The following is a 17854-nucleotide window of genomic DNA, read 5'->3' as shown; positions in this document are numbered from 1 at the left end:
GGTCTCCCTCATCTTTTATGGTGAGTAAATTAGGATTGTAAACCTCAGAGGCTTTCTTTGATAAGTGAGAGACAGGTACTTTCCAACTTCTCCCTGTTCACTGATCACAGAGGAGATGTATCTGATTTAATAATTTGGAGTTGCTAGTGGCTCAGACGCTGAGTGGCTTTAATCTTACTGTTTTCTACTGAGATTGGGCATTTATATTCCCATATTCCATATAAGGTTGTATAGTTTTACATATTTTAACATGTTTTATAAAATGAGATCATCTCAGGTTTTTCAAATAATTTTTAAATACCAAAGATTAGCTAATAAAAATTTTAAATACCAGTCATTGTTCATTGAATTAAAAATATGAATTCTTTCTGTAAAATTTAATTTCATTCTCTATATGACTGCAACTTCGTGACAGCAATGTTTGGCTAATGTCGTGTTACTTTTTCTGATTTACAGGAAACATTCAGGATCCAGATGAGCCGATTTTAGAATTCAGTTTAGGTAGGTTTAGTGATTTTTATGCTAATTTTGATGATACGTGCTATCGAGTATTTGTGCAGTTTTAAAATTGTTAATTTTGAAGTGCCTTTCGTATAGTAGGGATTGAAACTTTGCTTTAGTTTTATGAGATGTGGTCCAGTTTTCTTGCTGCCTGTACAGCATCTTTTGATAAGCAGCCAGCACTTTTATTTTGTGATGGTTTTAAAAGTCTGTAATTAAAACATCTGTCCTGTACAATTTTAAATGTTTACTATGTGGATGTTATTTTTAAATGCTTATTTTGTTTAAGTGAAGACACAGTGAAACTGTGGTCTCAGTATATCAGCAGTTCAGATCTTCAAACAAATTGAAGATTTGCTGGAAACACCATTTTAGGACAAAATATTTTCTAAGAGTTACCAGCTATTACACATATCTTCTTTCCCGTGGTCTTTGCTGTCAAGTGATAATGTGAGATGCAGAAGTGACCTAATTTCTGGGATGATTAAATTTCGACAAGAAGCTAGTGACCTCACTGGAAGAATAAATTAAAAATATTTTCTTCTTGAAAAATTCAGTCCACATTTTCAACTGCAGCATGGCTTTCTTGGCTTAATAGTGGACTGATTTTTGGAAGGTTATGCTCTTAACAGTATGTTTGAAATGAAAAATTAGAACGTTGTCTCAGAGGTATGTAATTGCGTTATGAATAGTGATCTTAAGAACTCCTTAGAGCTGAAAAAGGTACTTCAAATATTTTTGGATAAATTAAAAATATATAGAACTGCAAAGCTACTTAGTGTACCTTTGAACATTTTGCTTGCTCAGGTAGATTTCAGAATTAACTTTCTGCATCTAACTGAAACAGAGTAGGACCACACTGTAGTTACCTGTATGTAACTAGATAGAATTTGGTTATGAAGTTTAATGTAATTGTGTGGTCACTCACTGAAATTTTTGATAGTTGCTTCCTATATAGTCCCTTCCCAGCAGTTAAACTCACAATAACATTTTAGAGGAAATAAATTGCTGTCCTTTTACAATTACAAGTTACTTCTCCTCATACTAGTGCTGCCTGATTAGTGTTCCAGCACTTCTGTGGGTTCTCCATGGCAAAATGCCATTTGGTAATGGGCTTAATGGAGCGTGACTTCAAATCAAATGCAGCCATGCTCATGAGATTCCCAGAGGAAAACCGATGCATGTACGCTGTTCTAATGAGCTGTGCCAGGAGGTGGATAGGCAGGTGTTACAAGAGAACAAGTTTAAATTACAGCTCTACAGCTTGGAGCCAGACTGATCTGATTGCACGTTTACTGTTTGCATGCACAAAGGCGAGTGATGTCTGCCTTCACAGCATGGCAGTAGAATGAATATTAGGCCCTTCATGGCATTATTGCTCAGAGTATATAATATGCTTTTATAAAAATGCAGAGTCTTACAGCATTATGAAAAGGATCTTTAATCTAAATTTATTTATCTATTGCGTACCTAAAGCTTGCAGTGAGCTGCTAACTCCATCGCTAGATCGAAAACCAAATAGTTTTGTAGCAGTGAGTGTAACTACACCTCCTCAGGCGTTCTGGACGAAGCATGCACAGACAGAAATTATTGAGGTAAGTAAGTGGTGAGGTACTCTTGTGTTAGATTTAAAATTGAAGCTAACACAAGAAGCATTTCTTCCGAACAGGTATCACCTTGCATTAATTTTTGCCTTTTTTGTTTACAATTGCAGGGAACAAGTAATCCTATCTTTCTAAGCAGCATTGCCTTTTTCCAAGACTCCCTTATCAATCAGTTGACGCAAATCAAACTCTCCGTGTACGATGTCAAAGATAGATCTCAGGGAACAGTAAGTTTTCTTTTTTCTCTTGCCTCCCCAGCCAGTGTGGAGCAAGGAAATGAGAGGCAAGGAGATAAAATTAGTAACTTTTGTGGAAGAAAGCAAAGGGGTAGCAGCACTGATCCTAGAGAAAGCAAGGTGGGTAGGGGAAGGAGAGACAAATACCGTGAGGTAGACTTGGCAGAGTGGGGAGCATTGCCAGTTTTCTCAAATAAGGCTTGTCTTCAGCAAGTTTGGGAACCGCTGATTTAAATTAAGAGGGCCTGTCACTTGTTCTTTTACGTTTTGGACCTTTTCATTGAAGTAGATAATGAATAGGATCCAACACTCCTGAGACCTCTAACCTATGCCAAAATGTTGGGCCTATTGAGCCCATAATGAAACAGTCGTTTTGAACAGAGCTGCCAAATTCCAGAAACTGGCCTGCCCTGATCCCTTAGTGATTTTGTTCAGGGTAGGATTTATTCCCTTACTGAAAAAAGTTGTAAGTGCCAGCCCTCCCATGTAACTACTTGGATCTGCAGGCAACTCAGGCCATTTATTCTCAGACTGTTGCCTAGAATACTGTTTCCCGCCCCACGTGTCTGCTTTTCCATGGGTTCCACAGGGGCAGCAAGGTGGTCCCTCTCTGTACAGTGCTGCACAGGGAGGCTCTGGGGAAAAAGGAATGTCTCCACAGAGGAGCGAAGCTCTTCAGGAGAGCCACGTCTGGATCAGGGAGAGACTATGAAGTGTCGACCTAGTCAGTCTGAGCCCCATTCAGTCGTTGCTTTCAGTGTTCCTGTATTGCTGGGCCTAAGCTTGTATGTGTTGAGGTGCCTCTGCCTGAGTCCTAGAGAAAGGAAAATGCTCGTTGTCCTCTAGTAAAGAAAGGGGTTTTATAAATTACCAAATTTGTTACATTTTAAAGGCTTTTAATTAGTTATATATAAGCATATGTAATTATGTTTTTATTCTCTGACTTTTATGCATAATAATTGTATTTTGAGCTTTAGTGCTTCGGACAAAGCCTTTGTTCATTGTAAAGATAAATAATTACAATTCTGGTACTTACCCTCTTTCAGATGTATTTGCTGGGTTCTGGGACGTTCACTGTAAAAGAACTTCTTCAGGAGAAGAATCACAGGTTGCACTTAACACTAAGGTTTGTAATATTGTCGTTCATTTAAGAATCAATTATTAATTCTTGAAAGCATGCTTAAGATGTGATGAAAACGGTCTGTGAGATGTGATGAAAACCTTTTGTTTTTTTAGTTCCAGGCCACTATTAAGGAAAAACTATTTTATATTGCATGATAATTAAAACATGTAGAATAAGACCTTTCCAACATGGTGAATAATGTTAGACATTGGTTCTAGTTCTACAAGTCAAGAAAATATTGACAAATCTCATTTTTGTGCATTTCATCCTATCACCTCAGCCTGTCTGTGCAGAGTGGCAAAATAGACTATTTTAAACCATGCTGATGTATCAAGAGCCTGTGATAGAATGAAACCCATTGAAGCAAAGGTTATCTTAACTGTTTGGAATACCGTGGCTTAGATAAATCTAGGCTCTGTTTACTATCTTAGCACCTGCCTGTTGGTAAATTGTGTATTTGTTGCTAAATGGTGCATATATCAATAAAATGCACTAGTAAAGGAGGAGTCACACTACAGAAACATTGATTGATGTAATTTTCTAGTTGAATTCATATCAGAAACTTTTGTGGAAGGGATGTGACTCAGGAGGCAATGAAAAAGAAGATGTGAGTCAAATATCAATCCTTAAGGTAGCAGTTCAAATCATAAGAATCAAACCACACTCTTGAAAGCCAGCGTGGGCCAAAGTTAAGTAAGGGGTTGGGGAAGAATGAGGAAAGCAAAGTGAGATTAAGGAGAGGGAGCTCTGATGTGTAAATGCACGTTGTCGTAGTATGTGTTGAAGTAGGACAGGCATCCCTGTCAGAGGGGGCAAGGGGAAGTGAGTTGAAGGGGGGGGGAAGCGTATTCAGAGAGACTGAGGAAGGTGGTGTTGGTAGTATCGGCATAATCAGCACTAGAAATAGTAACTGTGATAAACTTGCAGAAATTTCTTAGCCCAGACACAACTGACAAAACATGGGCAAAGCTTTTTTTGCTAAGAGAAGAGATGGGTAGGGCTTTCAGCTTTTCCGCAGTGTGTCATAAAGGAAAAAATTGACACAATTTAACACTGGGGAGCAGATAAAGAAAATGAGTCAGAAAAGGCCCCAAAAGTACGACATTGATGATGGGTAAAATAGTCTAATTTATCAGGAGTTTCATGGTTGTGTATTAGACATGGTTATCCTGTTAGGTTTTTTCTTTCATGACTAAGTTGAAAATGAACTTCATTATCTTCTGATAATACATTATCAAGTGTATTCTGGTTATCAAGGTGTATACATACATGTCTCCTCATTGTCACGTTGCCCCTTAGATGTATAAGCTGGGTGCTGAGCAACATATGTAAACATGCTGCATGATTTGGATACTTAAACATTTTCTTGTAGTTATCTTGTGTGCTTATTTCTTTTGTCTCCCCAGTATTGTCTGTTCCAGAGACTTTTTTTTTGTCTTAGTTGTCCCAGCAAATTTTTACATGTAAACAACAATCTTAAAATACCATTTAGAATCTGTCTTAAAATAATAACATAAAGTCTCTGCCAAAATTACTGTGTCATGGGTGAGACAGAACAAATGACAGCCGTGGTAGATCTGGGTACTGGTATGTATTTTAAAACCAGCAAGATGAGAGCTTTTACCCTACTTGATTCTCTGTCTCTCACTCATTCACTCACTCACTCCCCCCTCAGTCCTGTGTTCATATTGTCTCAGCTTCCCTCCCCAGCAAGGAGGTGGCTGCTGGTCTGGGAAGGTGGGACAGAAAGTTGTGTCAGTTTGTACTGTGCAGCTCCTGAGCTGTTACTGACCTATTTCAGCTGTTCGTGGCCAGGTCCCTGGGGATCTCTGGCATTTGTTTCCACACACCTCCCTCATCTCCAGGATCTTTCCCTTCCTCAGGGATCTTTCCTCCATTGAGAATCTTCACCTTCTTCTTCCCTAGACCACTTTTCAGGATCCTTCTCTTTAACATCAGCTTTTCTTTCTGAAATGTCAGGCCTCCAGTTTTCCCAATATAGATAATCTATCTGCAGAAGCACAAGGTGTGATCAGCCTCCTAACTGGTGGCCTTGCCTGACTTCTCTACTAAAGTAGAAGATTTGGGGTGTCCTACTTCTTTTTAGTCCACATATTATCAAAACTTACCGATTGCAACTGCAGCAGTTGCAGCTAGCAAGTAGCAGGCTTCTGATGGAGAGTTTCAGACATTCACACGCACAGGTGCACACCTGTGTTCACATACATCCAATTATCTGCCCCTGTTAATGTTCACAATTTAAGCTGCTTTTGCCTACAACAGGCTAATTGTACAATCTGAACTCTTTCTGGTTTTACGGAAGTATTGAAACACATGCATGGTTTTAGGTTGCCTTCAGTTAGGAGGTCTGTACAGTATCCCTGCGGAATGAGGGGAGCATTTTCCTGTTGGAATAACAGATTATAAAAATACGTAAAATAAGGCTGAAAAGCTTCCTATTTAAAATGTTCATTAAGTTTGAAGATTAATAGCCTTTTATAAGTGTTCCCTTGTTGATAAACAGGTCCACCTCCAAAAAAATCTCAACGCAGAGTGTTTGTTGCAGGTCGGCTGAAAGTGACCGTGTAGGTAACATTACAGTTATTGGATGGCAAATGGAGGAAAAAACTGACCAAAGGCCTCCAGTGACAAGGTCACCTGATACAATTAATGGAAGGGTGAGTATGAGCATTGTATCAGCTTCAGAAAGATGCAGATTGATTTGTAGTATTGAAATAAGTTGAGATCTGCTGTCAACCTTCCTGTCCATCTTGGTGTCTAGTAGTGCTTTACAATTACAAAATACTGTAAAAAAACAGCCTGATGGTGATGAAGCAGTTTTATATTTTGCAGAGCTCTTGATGCTAATGTTTGGGGTTAAAAGTCTTCAGGAAAATTTTATTTTACAGTGATTAAGCTTTTACTTCAAGTGCTCATGCCTTTCATCAGAATAGGCTTGCGGTACTGTACGTTGGTGCTCTTCGTCCTTTGATAACCAGTTTCACAAAGATGTGGTATTGTACACTTCTGAATTGGAAGGTGGCATCAAGCAAAGCTGTGATGGGGATGCTCAGGGAATTTCTGGAATTTTCACAGGCAACTTTTTAAAAAGAAGTACCATAAAATATTTTAATCAAACTGAACAGGTTACTTGAATACTGGATTATTATTCTTTTTTTATGTGTTCCCCAAATATTTGTATGAGAGCAGATATTTATAGTACTTTCTCAGCCTAGGCATATGTCTAATTCCATAAACCTTATGCTCTGAATATGCTGGTGATAATTGCACTTGTGTCTTGTATGACAGTCACAATATGGACTAGTATCACTTTGTATCCAACCAGACCTGTCATTGGCACATACTGATGCAGTACCTTTAAGAGCTCTGGAGCTCTGCTAACATCAAGTTGTTGCAGGGCTGGATGAAAATTTTTTCAGCATTTTGAATGTGCAGTAGAAGTAAATAGGAGTGCTTAGATTGGAGGGGTTAAGTGGATTTGTCATTTCAGCCTGCAGTATTTTTTGTCCACAGTAAACATATTTGAAATATTTATTTTAAACACGCATTGTATTGAATATTCTATTCAAGTCTGTATAATAGGGTCATCACTGCATGTTGCCCTGGCACTGAAGTTTTATTCTTTCTATTTGTTTTTGTTGTTATTGTTTTGCTTAGACTGTGTTGCCAGTTGATGAAAGTTTAACAGAATCTTTAGGAATCAGATCCAAATATGCTTCATTACGGAAAGATGCACTACTGAAATCTGGTAAGCTGCTGTGGGCTGTAACAAGTAAGCTTTAGGCACCAGTAAAAGCTAATTTCTTGCTGTCTGCCTGTGGCCCCAAGGTGTTCAAGCAGATGTTTTATTTGAATAGGAACAGGCTGCTGATTGAGCAGCCCTCTGAGGGTCATACAAGAATAAATTGGTTTATCATCTGCATATATTATTTTATCATCTGTATAGTAAAAACAGCAGAAACAAACTTTTGTCATTAAGTTTACTATAGTATAATTTTTTCCATGCAATTTGCTAGTCTGTTCCAAAGCAATCATTGAGGGGTGAGGGGAGAGACAGAGGAAAGCAGTGGCTTTAAAAAAATTTCTTGAAGAAAGATTAGTTTTCCAGCAAATTACTGCATGAGAGGGAAGTGCACAGTACATTAAAAAAAAAAAAAAGTTCAAAAGTTGAATATGTATTTTATATCCTTGCCTGTGTTTTAAATCATTTGGAGGCTTTTCCTGCAAGCATTGTAAGAATGGTCATTGCAGACTATCCATGCTTGGAAAACCTAGACTGATGCCTAGTTAAACCAGATCTTTACAGCAGTGTGTTACAGCACTTTAGTGAATTGAAGCCATTTGCTTTAAAAAAGGAGAGAATTTGTATGCTTTTAACTCAAACCTTGACCTAAAATAATGTTATTTTAATTCTTTATAGTGTTTGGTGGCGCCATTTGCCGAATGTATCGCTTCCCAACCACTGATGGAAACCACTTGAGAATCTTGGAGCAGATGGCTGAGAGCATCCTGTCGCTACACATCCCCAGGCAATTTGTGAAGCTTCTTCTAGAAGAAGATGCAGCAAGGTGAGTTTGTTCCAGTTTGCATGTGCAGTAATACAGCGGTGATACAGCTGTTATTGAGTTACCAAGGAATATATCTGTGTTAATGCACAGAGACACTAAAGAAAAAATAGTAAAAGCAACAACTTGCTGACTGTACAGTTACAGTGAATAAAATTTCATGTCAGAGTATAAAGTTTGGGCTTGAGTGTATGGTAACGTGGACATACAGAGGTTACAATGGGAGAGAGTTGTTGGCGGAGTGAACACTTAAGATCATACCACAGTTTTCTGCACTTAGAAGAAAATGCTTTACTCACAAAAGGCCACAGAATATATTATTCCATAGTCATGTGAGTGTATTAGGGCCACTAGAATACATTACCTTTTTATATATATAATAATTTATATACTTCAATACACTTTGTTTTTTTAAACATAGTTTATTTCTAATATAAAGAAAAAAATGAAATTGAATTAAAAATAAAACATGTCTCTATGTTTCATAGGTGGGGGGGAAGTCTGGATAGATGAGACAGCATAAATGAAAGACTAATAACTCCTTTCTGCTAAGAATTTTGAGAAAGACAGAGACAACGCAGAAACCAGCTGAGGAGGAATAAGTAATTAGAGTAGCAGACAGAGAAGAAAAATCAGAATCACTTTGAAGGTGAACTTTGAAAAAGTCAGTTGACTTCTGTGCTATGAAAGCAAAGCAGAGATAGATGACAGGAGCACTGACTCCTCTCAGTGAGCTAGGAGGTGGCTTTGAGAGCCAGAAGAGTAGTTTTCAATGGAAAACAAACAGATGAAAGCAAGTAAAATGAAACACTGTAGGACAGTAGTGGCTTTTTCTCATTTTAGGAGGTGGGAGGGAGAAGGAAATCTGTTAACCGGTTTGTAGGTTTATTCTGAATTTGCTTCTTTTTGGAGCAATTAACTCTCTTTCAGGCAACATACCTGTTAATGATTTTTATTTCCCTGCATTTGTAGGCTGTGGTTTGCAAACATAATGGTCTGTGTATTCTTTATAAAAGCTAAGATTGGGATAGTAAAATAATTTTAGCTATATTTCTGAGCGTTGAGATTTTATTTCAGCTGTGTTTGAATCCACTATTAGAGGCCTAATTAAGTCTGACCTTAATTAAAAGTAAAACTATCTAGTGCTCTCAGTATCCTATATTAATACATTTCAATTCCCTTGAGATATTGTAAAAGAAAATCATGTGTTAGCCCATATGAGCAGGCAGAATTAGTGTTTTCAAGTATTTTCATATTTTGCAAAAATGATAAATTCTTACAAGAGATAAATTCTCACAAGAAGGCGGCAGTGAATTTTTGTAACGTATGTAAAAACTCATGCATGACATGACTGTTTGAGTTTCCAAAGTTCGCATTGATTTTTATTTTTTTTTCCCTGCTGTTGAGTTTTGGTTTTTAGTGACATGCACTTAGTAAGAATAGTCAGATTTTAAATGCTGGAAAACGAATGCTGTATCTTGCATAGTTGTCCTGCTGCAACCTTGAGGGAGGGGGCTTGGGAAGTGCCATTACACATTTAGACATGGGTTATTCATAGTTTGTTCTTTGTTTCTCTACAGCTTTCCTCACAGTATGTTTAAAAACATCTATTCATTATGAGGTACAGCCATAATATTGTAAAGAGTTGGCAGGCTTACCCATAAGGTGCCATCTGTGATGGATGTAGTTTGAGGACTTGAAGATAATAAGAGAAGAATTTAGGGTGAATGGGGAAAAAAGATGTGGCTTCCCGTAAGACTGTGGGCAGTGAGGTTTCTTAAGGCATTAGCCGTGAAATGTGACTGCTCAGAGGCTGTTGCTAAATCATAGAGATTGATGGATGCATACTGTATACAGTTGCAGGTTAATAACAACCCAGGTGATTGCTAATACAACTTTATATGCTCTGAATCGCATGGCTCAAAGGTAAATACGACTTTGGTGTAATTAGCAAGAAAGACTCCCTGCTCTCTCTTCAGTTGAGGTGACCCTCAGAATGCAGGATTCTTTTCTATCAGTGCTTTTATATTTCTAGTGAATGATGATTTTTCTTTAAGATGGGTTACTGTCATGTTCATTTTGAATTAATGCCCTGTTTTGTTACAGTGCGGGACATAGCACAGTCACATTTTGTATTCATAGGATCTCTCATGTTTGGCCAAGTGCTCTTTTCTCCATTCTCTGTGCTGCAGCCCAGAGGAATGCCAGACGGCTACACAGGCACAGCTGCTTCTGTCTTAACAGCCTGATGACTTTTAAAATGCCCTTGGATAATCACAACTGCCGTCTCTTACATAAAGCCCTTCTGGGCCAGAGCTCTTTGAAAGGAAACATCTAATGGGGGGGATATTTTGACTACCTAGTTATTTATGGCATGCACATCCCCTGCTGTCTTAGCCCTATGGGACAAACAAGTAAACTTGAGGTGCTAAGCTGTGAATTTACTTCAGGAAGACCTGGGCTCAAATGCATGGCTTGCTTTGAGCAGGGAGCTTGACAAGGTGATCATAATAGGACCTGATGCAGAAGCAGTTTACAAGACGAAACTAGAAGTGTCTTTTTCCAAGTCACTGATAAATATTTTTTACACTGTTGCCTATTGGCAAATCAATCTGTTGTTTTTCTTGGAAATTTGCTTACTTTTCATAATATCCTAAATACTGTGGGGTGAGAAGTGTTCTGTGAAATGCTGTCTAAAGTTATAAACAGACAATTGATTAAAGCTGTGGATTAGGGATATTGAGAGAACTGCAAACGGAACTGCTGGATCCTTTTGGCAGATGATTGTTGTGCCTTTCCTGGGGTAATGTGCTGTTGAATTGTGTCTGGTGTTGACTTGTTTACTTTTTCCCTTCTTCCTTTATTCTGAATAATATCTTAATCCAAGAAGACAGTAAATACAAGCATGACATGAAATACACTGAATATTTTCTCAGCAGCGCTGTTGGGGAACAGTATGTAATACAGGATTGCCATGTGTGACTGAAAACCTAGCTGTCAGAGTGGAATGGGAGAGCCAGGGGGTTTCCTGTTCATATCTAGGGGTATCCAGTTGTCCTTTGTTCCACCTACAGGGAGACTTGAGTGCCTAAAACCTGGAATCTCAGATGCAAGTTTTGTTGGCTCCTCTTTTTTCTCTTCAAACCCTTATTATTGCTTACGCTTCTTAGGCCTTCCCGGCCTGGCTTTGAAAACTGTTGTGTAGATACCTGGCCAGTGCAGATACTCCTTGTACCTAATGTCAGATAGGTGCTAATCTCCTGCCTAACCTCTGTCACAGTTCTGATTTAATTTGAGAGCCACCAGAGTGCAGTTGAGTGGCCTAAAAAGGTCCTCATTGTCCCAAGTCACCTGGCATGATGACAGTGCCCATCATTTGCAAGTCATTGTATTGTTTGAGAACTCCTGCAGAAAGGTGGGAAGCTTTGGTTTTGACCAACAGCTGAGGCTCCTTGGGGAACACAGCGTATCCCTCCTGTGAGGAACCTGTGTATCTTTGGGTAGAGCTCAACAGCTGTGATTTGTGGTGAATGTTTGGAAATATTCCCAGTCTGGTGACTAGGTTAGACCAGAGTGAATTGAGAATATGTCAGCTAAGGATGGTGCTACAATGTGAAATTCATTCTTAATCAAGTGGACAATGGAGCTAAACACCTCTCTTTTTTCCTTTCTTTTTCCCTAGGGTTTGTGAACTAGAGGAATTGGGAGAGCTGTCTCCTTGTTGGGAAAGCCTTCGTCGACAAATAGTTACTCAGTACCAAACAATTATTTTGACTTATCAGGAAAATCTAACTGACCTGCACCAGTATAAAGGTGATTTTTTTTCTCATAATAACATGATGCTTCTTGACTGGGATTGTTAGTCTTTCTCTGAAATTGAGAACCCAGGATGTTTTAGTTTGATGAGTAAAAAATACTAATTTTAAATTTCTTTATTAGTATTTATTGTGGGTTTGCTAATGATCTGGGAATATTTGTCTGCTTTATTAATTCTCTTATTTTACCCTGAAAGTAGAGAACAATTGTGAACAGTAACAGAAAGATACATCTTTTTTTTCCCTCTGATTTACTTTCAGCATGTAGCAAATGATGAAGGAAGCTCCTTGAATATTTTAGCATAAGCAGAAGCAGAGGATTTTTATGCTTACTTTTGTCATGTATTTCTCAGGTCCTTCATTTAAAGCCAGTAGCTTGAAAGCTGATAAAAAATTGGAATTTGTTCCTACGAATTTACATATACAGAGAATGAGAGTCCAGGATGATGGAGGATCAGGTATTTGTTCATTCTCTCTTCACCTTATTCTGTTTTTCTCTCTCAATTTTTTGATTTCCATCCTCAATGGTATAGCTAAGTTTCTACAAACTACTGCATTGTGATACTAGTGCTACTTGGGATTTTTGTAGCCCTTCTATCCTTGGATTCCAAATCTCTTAGCAAAATAAGAGGTGTAAGTATACTTACTACTATTCTACAGGTGACAAAACCAGCTTCTGGAGTTAGCTGTACCCTAGGTGATGCAAGTCAGCCTTTGTACTAGGGGACATACTGGGTTAAGCTGCTGTGTCCCTTGCAGTCATTTTGATTTGTAGAATAGTAAAGGTTCTGACTGTTGTTTGTTGTTAAGCTTGTGCGCTTTCTCTCTGGAACCGTTATATGCAAAATACACCAGTTGGTTTGCATCGAGCTTGTTTCTTCGTAAATAGGTTTTCCCTTCTTTTAACAGTAATTCCCAGTAACCATGGACACACACTTGTCCCATGTATCCATGTGAGGGATTCCAGTAATGGCAGGTTTTGTGTAAAGACCGGTGTTCAAAGCTTCTTTTTCACTGTCAGTCTTCTTGATTAAGAAACAGAGGACCTGCATTCAAGTGTGGTTCTTTCACCTCAAAAGTACTTGATGGATTTCCAGGGCCTTTAAACCAATTCAGTTTTCCATGTCTTTCAAAACACTGGCACAAAGTTCTACAAAAATTACTTTCAGAGTAGTTTTTTAATTTCCACAGTTGTTTGTCCACAGTAAAGATGACAAGCTTTCATTTGTAAGTCCTTTTTCTCCATCCCAGATCAGAACTACGACATAGTCACCATAGGAGCACCAGCAGCTCATTGTCAAGGCTTCAAATCAGGTGGCTTGCGGAAAAAGCTGCATAAATTTGAAGAGGCAAAGAAACAGTAAGTAGAAATGTTGTTTTGTCAGTTGTTATTGTGTCTTTTCCTCCTGGTCCCTGCTCAGTGATTTGGAAAATCTTTCCTTTCTATGTTTTTGTTGCACTTCATTCAATAGTTCTACTATACAGTGTGAAGATGATTCCATTTTTTTTTTCCAAAGAAGGAGACAGAGAGCAATTTTCCCTTTATATTATCATATTTGTTTGTTTACTGATGGGCCCTTTCTTAGGGTCTTTGTACTGAAATCTTTAATTTTCCTGAATACTTGTTGCTTCATTTAGTTAGCTATTGTGGGTGTTGAGTTTGAATTCTGCCTAACTGTGGATTAGAGTATCTGTCTGTAGAACCTCCTCAGCTGTACTACGTCATGCTTTCAACTCATTATTTTCAGAAGGCTTTGACCCCTCTCATAGCTTCAAGGTCCTATTACTGAACTCTCTGTAGTACAGAACAGCTGTGCCTGATTGGCAAATTCCTTCCTGACGACTTGGGTTTAGTTCCCGGACTATTCTGGAGGCTTTTCTGTACTGCCTCTAGGTTTATGCACAGATTAGGCTTCTCAGTCTGGCCTTACTCTGCTTTACTGGCAGGATACTTGGCCTCCACGGTCCTGTCTTCAGGGACTGTCTAGTGACCTCTCTGGAAATGCAACCATAAGTACTAGAGGAAGGGGCAGAAATTAAGAAGGTCACATATGCTAAAGGGACAGACCTGCATGGCACCCACTCCAGCTCCCAAGGAGGAGATAATGCTGTCTGGGTCTGCATTAATTTTGCTGAAGTATGGAGAATTTAAGGAACAATGAATGAGAGCAGCAGGACAAGAAGTCATTGTAGCCAGGGAAAAGGAGACCTTGAAAATGTCCTTCCAAAGAAAGGATTTGTAGGATTTGGAGCTGATGGGAGGATGGAGGGACATGGGAACCAGGCTCTGCCAACTGCAGAATTAGTTTTGGCAGCATCCCGCGAACATCAGTCAGATATGTACTGATAAAAAGATTGGTGAAAAAATATGCCTGGTGTAATTATTCCTGACTTTGAGAGTGCTCTAGGATGAGACATGGGGAAATGGTGAACTCAGAATCACTGGTATACTAGGCTCACCCTTCCTGTTCTTTTGATACCATTTATTGCTTTCTGAAATAACCTCCTTCTATCAGCTCAGCTGCTGAAGTGAGCCTCGCTCCTGCAATATCTAAGTGCTTGTGTCTTCCCCCCACCCAACAATTAAGCTGACCAGAGAGCTTAATTTCTATCTGGTACTCTTCCTCCAATCTTTACAGAACTGTTCTTTCTGAGTCCATGAAAACTGCAGGTTCAGAATTTGAAGAATAACTTTCCTTTTGAGTACTTGTATCTTATCATAAAAGCTGGTATAGTAGAACTGAGATCCATCTCCGCAGTTTCACTGTTACATAAATATTGTTCAGTTCTTTCTCTTTTCATTGGCAAAACTGCGCTTAGTGCATCCACAACATTTCCCTGGAACAACACATGGGCATTTGGCAATCTGTGGGTTTTTTTGCTTACAAGTTTGATTGTTATGTACCCACCTTGTTGAAAAGATGACTCAAACAAGTTACTTCCCCAGACATCTTTCATTTTGTTTTCTGCTTTTGGTATTTGCTAACAATCTGCTAATTTTATTTTGGTTTTTTGTTTTTTTTAGCAGTTATGAGGAGTGTTGGTGAGTTTTCTGTTTCTGAGAGTTCTGTAGAGAGGGTTTCTGTTCTTTGGGTTGTTTCATTTTTCTTTCTTTTCCTTGGCAAAGATCTGGTGTGTTTTAAAGTGTGCAGGGCTTCTTAATGTCATGCATCATGGCATCCCTAATTGTGCTCTAAGTAATTGTAGCTGCTTTGTAGAACATGATGTGTGAATGAATTTAATTTCATCTGCAATGTTTGTTTGTAATGAACAGCTAGCTTCCTGGCTCTCTCTGATGATAAGAAGTTAGAAAGCTGAAGATCAGAACACAAGAATTTTATATCTTTTTTGCTGTTATTTTCAGTGAAAACTGCCTGGAGAGAGAAATGTTCTGCCAAAGGTGGAAGATAATTAAGATAACTCTATGTATTTTTAAATTTTATGGCAATAGAATGGGCATGGTTTATATTTTTGTAACCCATGTCTTCATTTAAACGTTTTCACTTAACTTTTGTTTATTTTTCTTCTTGTTGTGGTGTTCAGTGCTATGAAAAGGAAACATTACTTGATGATTCTGATGATTCGACAGTGCAGAAGCTCTGCTCTAAATTGCTCATATTAAAGGTTGAACCTCTAATTCACCGAGAGTTTAAAGCTGTGTTACAGTTTGCTGATAAAGTAAAATGAGAGCTGTTCATTTGAAAAAGCAATTGCAGGTTGGAAAGTAAATATATGTGAACTTTACACTATAATTTTTTTCCCCTGATCATCCCACCAAATGTTTGTGATTAAAAATGTAATAATTCTACATCAGATCTCAATATGCTGCATGGCTTTTCCTGCCAAATACATCTTTATGCATGTTAACCACACTGTCGTGGAAAGAAATTGCTCAGAGGAATTGTCACTAAGATCACTGGTCAATAAAGAGCACAAATCATATACAGGGAAAGTACTAAAAGCTGAGATTAATTTGCTGTATGGCATAGCAGTACTTGGGGAGTGGTTGTTCTCTGCTCCACTCAAGTAGGTGACCAGAGGGACACAAATAAGGAAAGTCTTTCAAGAATCACTTCTGCATTATGTCCTTTGAAAACAACCCCCCCATCTTTTCTGGGATTAAGCTCCTCCCTTGCCTTGGTATCAGTTAAGGGACAACTGGTATTTGTGGCAATGATTTTAAAGCGCACCCCACACAACCCTCCTGTCTTACCTCACAGACACGCTGCAGAAATTAACAGCATTGCTCTAGGGGTAGCAGAGGAATTCACACTCCTCAGAGGTCGTGATCTGACATAACTGTACCTGGAAAAGAAACTCCTTTCTGCGTAGTCTCTCAGTGTAGCTGTGTCCATTAACCAATGCTGATGTTGATGCAAACAGTAGGTTCTTCTGTGCCGTTACTATGCAGAAGCCCCTCATGACTGCAAAAAATGAATAAAATTAAAGTAGTACACAATGGGTGTCACCTCATGCTTGATGCCACTTTGTGAATGAGCATCACACTTGTCACAGCTGGAGCTGATGTTAAGGCCTGATCTTGTATAGCTTTCCTACTGGGAGGAAAAAACCTGCGTCTTGCCTGGTGAAAGGAGTAGTGGTGGGTTGGTTCCAAATAGTTAAGTAAGAGCACAACTTCAGCTTAAAGTGATTTTCTAAGCTAAAAGTCGACCTTAGGTAGGATTAAATCACCCTTTAGAAGTGCCATTCTCTCTGCTGCAGTTACAGAGGGAGCCTAAGCGTCTGTCTTGGACTGGATAAGCAACTTCTGTAGACATCTAAACTTACAGGGCATGAACTATTCTCCTCCACTGCCCAGTAAGCAGTCTTAGTGGAGCTGCAATATCCCAATATAAAAATGTTTTATCGATATTGTTTATTTCCTTTACTATTTGGAAAAGGCCAAAATTTGGTATTGCTTTATATTGTTACAGCTGAATTTATTACAGGGAAAGTCGTACCATGTCCCTAGTTTAGTATACTAAGTGTGTGCTAACAGAAGCTACACCAAGGACAGAGTCCTTGGATTAGCCTGGAGATACACTTTGGTTTTTATACGTTGTAAGATTGCTTTTGCTGGTGTAACTTGAATCAGGTCTGCAATAGAGGAAAGAAGGAATTTTTCTACCAGCAGAAGTAATTTTTGTTAATACCTCAGTGTTTGCATTACGGATCTGGGTGGCCTTTCTGTGTTGGAAGGAGTGCAGATTTTCTTTCCATAGTGCTAGTAGCTACAGGCTTGTAAACCAGGCCTCAGGGAAGTGTCTGTGTTGTAAGGAGAGGGAGAGCGGGGCAAGCTGTCACTGCAAACAGTGGTTCTGTAGCTGATGGCAAAATCTATCACCCGCATTCCCCTCAGCAAAACTGCCCCTCTGGTATACAAGCTCTGCCCACAGCCCCTTGGCAGAAGGGATTAGTAAATCTGCATCTGAATGGTTTCAGTAAAGGCAGAGAAGGCTCTAGGATCATGTTCCTGCTGTGCAATTGCCCACTGGCCTTTCACTGTTGATCGCTAGCTTAGGTAAATCTTTGTTGTCTGCCCTTAATTCCCCAGCATGCCACTGTAATTTGTGTACCTCTGGATGAATTCTCCCCCTAAAATCAGTCTTTCTTTTTCAGCACCTCAACAAGTTCCCAGTCTATAATATACATCCCACAGGACATTGTTAGAGCAAAGGAAATTATTGCACAAATCAACACCCTGAAAACGCAAGTCAGTTACTATGCAGAAAGGCTCTCAAGAGCTGCCAAGGACAGATCAGCTAATGGCCTTGAAAGAACACTTGCCATCCTAGCAGACAAGGTAGGAGAAGAATACATTTATACGCTGAAGCACAGTGTATTTTTTTTCTTTATCTTTAGTAGGTGTTCTTGAAACATCTATTTTACCTCGTTCAGTAGCATGTTGTAACATGTACAGTCCTAAAGAAAAAGCAAAATTGGACCAGCCTTTAAAATTTGCTGCTTTTTATTTAGGTTGTCTCCTACT

The 17854-nt window shown here is 38.9% G+C and overlaps 1 protein-coding gene across 3 annotated transcripts in view; it reads left to right on the top strand.

Moving 5' to 3' along the window:
* The window catches only part of INPP4A (inositol polyphosphate-4-phosphatase type I A), a 132843-nt gene that overhangs the window by 79260 nt on the left and 35729 nt on the right, over positions 1–17854 (top strand). For 2 of the 3 annotated variants that reach the window (XM_086619311.1, XM_086619302.1), the window contains exons 6-16: positions 457–501; positions 1978–2096; positions 2216–2332; positions 3388–3467; positions 6031–6142; positions 7143–7233; positions 7906–8053; positions 11733–11863; positions 12219–12323; positions 13117–13225; positions 17485–17668. In XM_086619311.1, coding sequence (XP_086475437.1) covers positions 457–501; positions 1978–2096; positions 2216–2332; positions 3388–3467; positions 6031–6142; positions 7143–7233; positions 7906–8053; positions 11733–11863; positions 12219–12323; positions 13117–13225; positions 17485–17668 — 1241 coding nt within the window. Of the gene's footprint in view, positions 1–456; positions 502–1977; positions 2097–2215; positions 2333–3387; positions 3468–5988; positions 6143–7142; positions 7234–7905; positions 8054–11732; positions 11864–12218; positions 12324–13116; positions 13226–14890; positions 14909–17484; positions 17669–17854 lie in introns of all 3 variants that reach the window. The other variant, XM_086619294.1, reaches the window with a different exon arrangement.

This window comes from Tauraco erythrolophus, chromosome 1 (assembly GCF_009769465.1).
Source record: "Tauraco erythrolophus isolate bTauEry1 chromosome 1, bTauEry1.pri, whole genome shotgun sequence".
Taxonomy (NCBI): Eukaryota; Metazoa; Chordata; class Aves; order Musophagiformes; family Musophagidae; genus Tauraco; species Tauraco erythrolophus.
The sequence above is the reverse complement of the archived record's forward strand: the minus strand, read 5'-3'. Positions and strand labels throughout refer to the sequence as shown.